Genomic DNA, 3,047 nt, shown 5'->3' on the forward strand with positions numbered 1-3,047 from the left:
AAAATGCTTTTTTGGAAATTTCCAGACCCCTCCTCCCCTAATTTTATTCGTTTTTATGAGAAATATTATTGCCTATTTTCACAAATTTTTTAAAGGTCATTTAGAGCTCGCAACCTGTCGATTTAGGCAGAAAATACGATTTTGTAGATTTATGAGTTTTTTAATGACTATTTTTAATTAAATTTCAGAGATCGAATATGATCTGAGAAGAGGATATATAGGCCTTAAAAATGGTATATAATAATCTGTTGCCAGACTCTGCTTGTTGGGATTTTTTTATCGGGTAAAATAAAAAAACGCATATTTCTCTTAATTTTTTAAATTTTCACCATCGATAATTTCCATAATTTAAAAATATGTAGAAAAAATAATTTTTTTTTAATAAACTGATAGCTCATTTATTACGATCGCATAAAAGTTGTCGAACTTAGGCGACTTTTCTTAAATACGGCCTTGAATTCATATTGTGTATGTAACGGAATTTCAGATTTTTTGAGCAGCGTGGCTAAGAAATCCATCAATATTTATTAATTGATATATTACAATCGCTTTTTTAGCAAAAAAAGTGGTTTTTCAAGAAATTTTAGGAAAATGGGGGTGGAAACGCCCACTTATATCATATATGTGTATCTCAGAAACTACTTGGCCTATCTCGACCACACATTGCGCCATATTGAAAATTTTTATAATCGGACAAAAACCACGGGCTCCACCAACGTAATGGTAATTTCAAAAAACTCAAAGATTGCCTATATTTTAGGGGGAATAGGTTTTGTCCGATTTCAAAAATATTAAGACGGAACTTAGGTGGCTAAGCACAATGTGTATACCAAATTTAGTTGAGATCGGTCAAGTAGTTCTTTCCTATCAGTTTATTTAAAAATATATTTAATTTTAGATAGTACTACATATTTTGAAATTGCGGAAATTATCGATAGTCAAAATTTCAAAAATTAAGAGAAAAATTTTTTTTTTTTAAATTTTACCCGATAAAAATACCAACAAGCCAAGTCCGACAATAGATTACTATATACCATTGTAAAGGTTTATATATTCTCTTCTCAGATTATAACCGATCTTTAAAATCGAATCAAAAATAGTCATTCAAAAACTCATAAATATACAAAATCGTATTTTCTGACCTAAATCGATAAAAAATCTATAAAAATAGGCAATAATATTTCTCGAAAAAACGAATAAAATTAGGGGGTAGGGTCTTGAAATTTCCAAAAAAAGCATTTTCAATGGGCACCCTAGTATGCATACATATGTACGTTGGTATATCAATAAATGTTTTATAGCATTTTCTTTTCTCGAAATAATGTTGCATTTATTCTGCCCTGCGCCAGGGCTGTCAAGTGTTCGAGTTATTTTCTCAGCATTGTCACATTTATATTTCGTGCTCTTTCCTTAAAATGTTGCACTCTGATAATGTTGCCATATAAGAAGGTGAAATTTTTTTTGGAGAACAGAAAACGCCATTAATCAAAATATAATTTTAAAATCATATTTGAAAACGCATATTAAAAAAGCAATAAATATTTTAATATCTAATCTGATTATGCGAATTTTCAATTATTAAATAATCCTCTTAAAAAGCGATTTGAAAATGTGCGTTTTAAAAATTAAAATATTAATTTTAGGAGATGAATTGGAAATGCGTGTTCTCAAAACCAAAACAAATATTTTAGGTGTAAAGCCTGTGCCGAAACGTTTTTAAAAATAATACGTTCCATACAAATTTTTAAACGTAAATTTCCTTGTTAGCCAACCGGATTTTTTGTAAGTTGCAGGGAGGGTAAAAATTTAATACGAAATTTAATCCTAAGGCAGGTTCTTGGTCGCTCGCCCCACTTCAAATATAATTGTATATAAGTATTTGAATTGATAATCCTTAAGTATGTACATAGTTAAATTGTTTTTTTTTTTTTAATTCTAGCACACTTGTGTTTTTATTTTAAGTTGGTGCTTTATGTTTAAAAAAGTTTCGTCAAACGTGTACGATAGTATAGTATGTACGTAAGTATGTATGTATGTATGTCAAGTCATTTACTTGACCACTTATTATTTTAACAGCGAATAAAAGAAAAACAAATAAATTTCGAAAATGGCATGCATATTATGCAACACTAAAAAAAATACCTATATACTTACTTAATAAATTGTGTGAAAAGGCTGCTGCATTTGCGTATAACACGTGCAGTTTTCGACTCCTCCTCCTGCGAACGGGAAAAGTCCAGACAATCATCCATTTTTCCTTCTTCATGTAAAATGGCTTGCTTTTCTTCTACTTTGCCTACACCTTTTTTTTTGGTTTCATAACTTTTGTAGCTTAGCCATAGGCTGGACTCGCAATGTTGCACAATGACAGTGGTATCACCGTACTTTATGATAGGCACGCCTATGACCTCGAGATCTTTATCTTCAAGTACTTTTTTTTCATCGTCCTTTTCCTGCCTGAGGCAGAAAGTCGTTGACGCAATTGATGCTTCTTCTTTTTTTAGCTTTAAACAAAAAAGAAAAATCATCTATCGTACAAAAAAAATCAGATAAGGAGATATTTTTACCAAAATTAGTTCGTTATTCTCATTGACGCCTAAATATCGGCCAGTGGTAATATGGCGTATACGCATCGGATGATACCAATTAATAAAACCTCCGGTCCATTTAGTCCGGGCTAACTCCAGCCGCCATAGGGAGCGAGCTTGCGACATTACTGATCCACCTTCATATACAACGATACTGAAAAAAAAAAAAAAGAATTTGACCGAACTGTTAGTTAAAAAATAAGACGCGCATGCCTTTATANAGCGAGCTTGCGACATTACTGATCCACCTTCATATACAACGATACTGAAATAAAAAAAAAAGAATTTGACCGAACTGTTAGTTAAAAAATAAGACGCGCATGCTATTATTACTACGTGTATGTGACAGAATTCTTCATTTCATAAATTCATAAATGGTTCCGTTTATGCATAATTCGCAAATTCATGAAATTAAGTGTTTTGAAAAAGTGGAAACGCACTATCAAGAACCTAAACAGC

General features: G+C 31.3%; 1 protein-coding gene across 1 annotated transcript in view; it reads right to left on the reverse strand.

Annotated features, from left to right (window-relative positions):
- RyR (Ryanodine receptor) overlaps positions 1-2,736 on the reverse strand; it is a 407,955-nt gene extending 405,219 nt beyond the window's left edge. The window contains exons 1-2 of the mRNA XM_017608916.1: positions 2,568-2,736; positions 2,155-2,504 (exon numbers count right to left, since the gene is read on the reverse strand). Coding sequence (XP_017464405.1) covers positions 2,155-2,504; positions 2,568-2,714 — 497 coding nt within the window. The 5' untranslated portion in view covers positions 2,715-2,736. The remainder of the gene's footprint in view (positions 1-2,154; positions 2,505-2,567) is intronic.
- Positions 2,737-3,047: the final 311 nt, after the last annotated feature.

Source organism: Rhagoletis zephyria, unplaced genomic scaffold (genome assembly GCF_001687245.7).
Source record: "Rhagoletis zephyria isolate East Lansing unplaced genomic scaffold, Rhagoletis_zephyria_1.1 Rzeph_scaffold_00179, whole genome shotgun sequence".
Classification (NCBI taxonomy): domain Eukaryota; kingdom Metazoa; phylum Arthropoda; class Insecta; order Diptera; family Tephritidae; genus Rhagoletis; species Rhagoletis zephyria.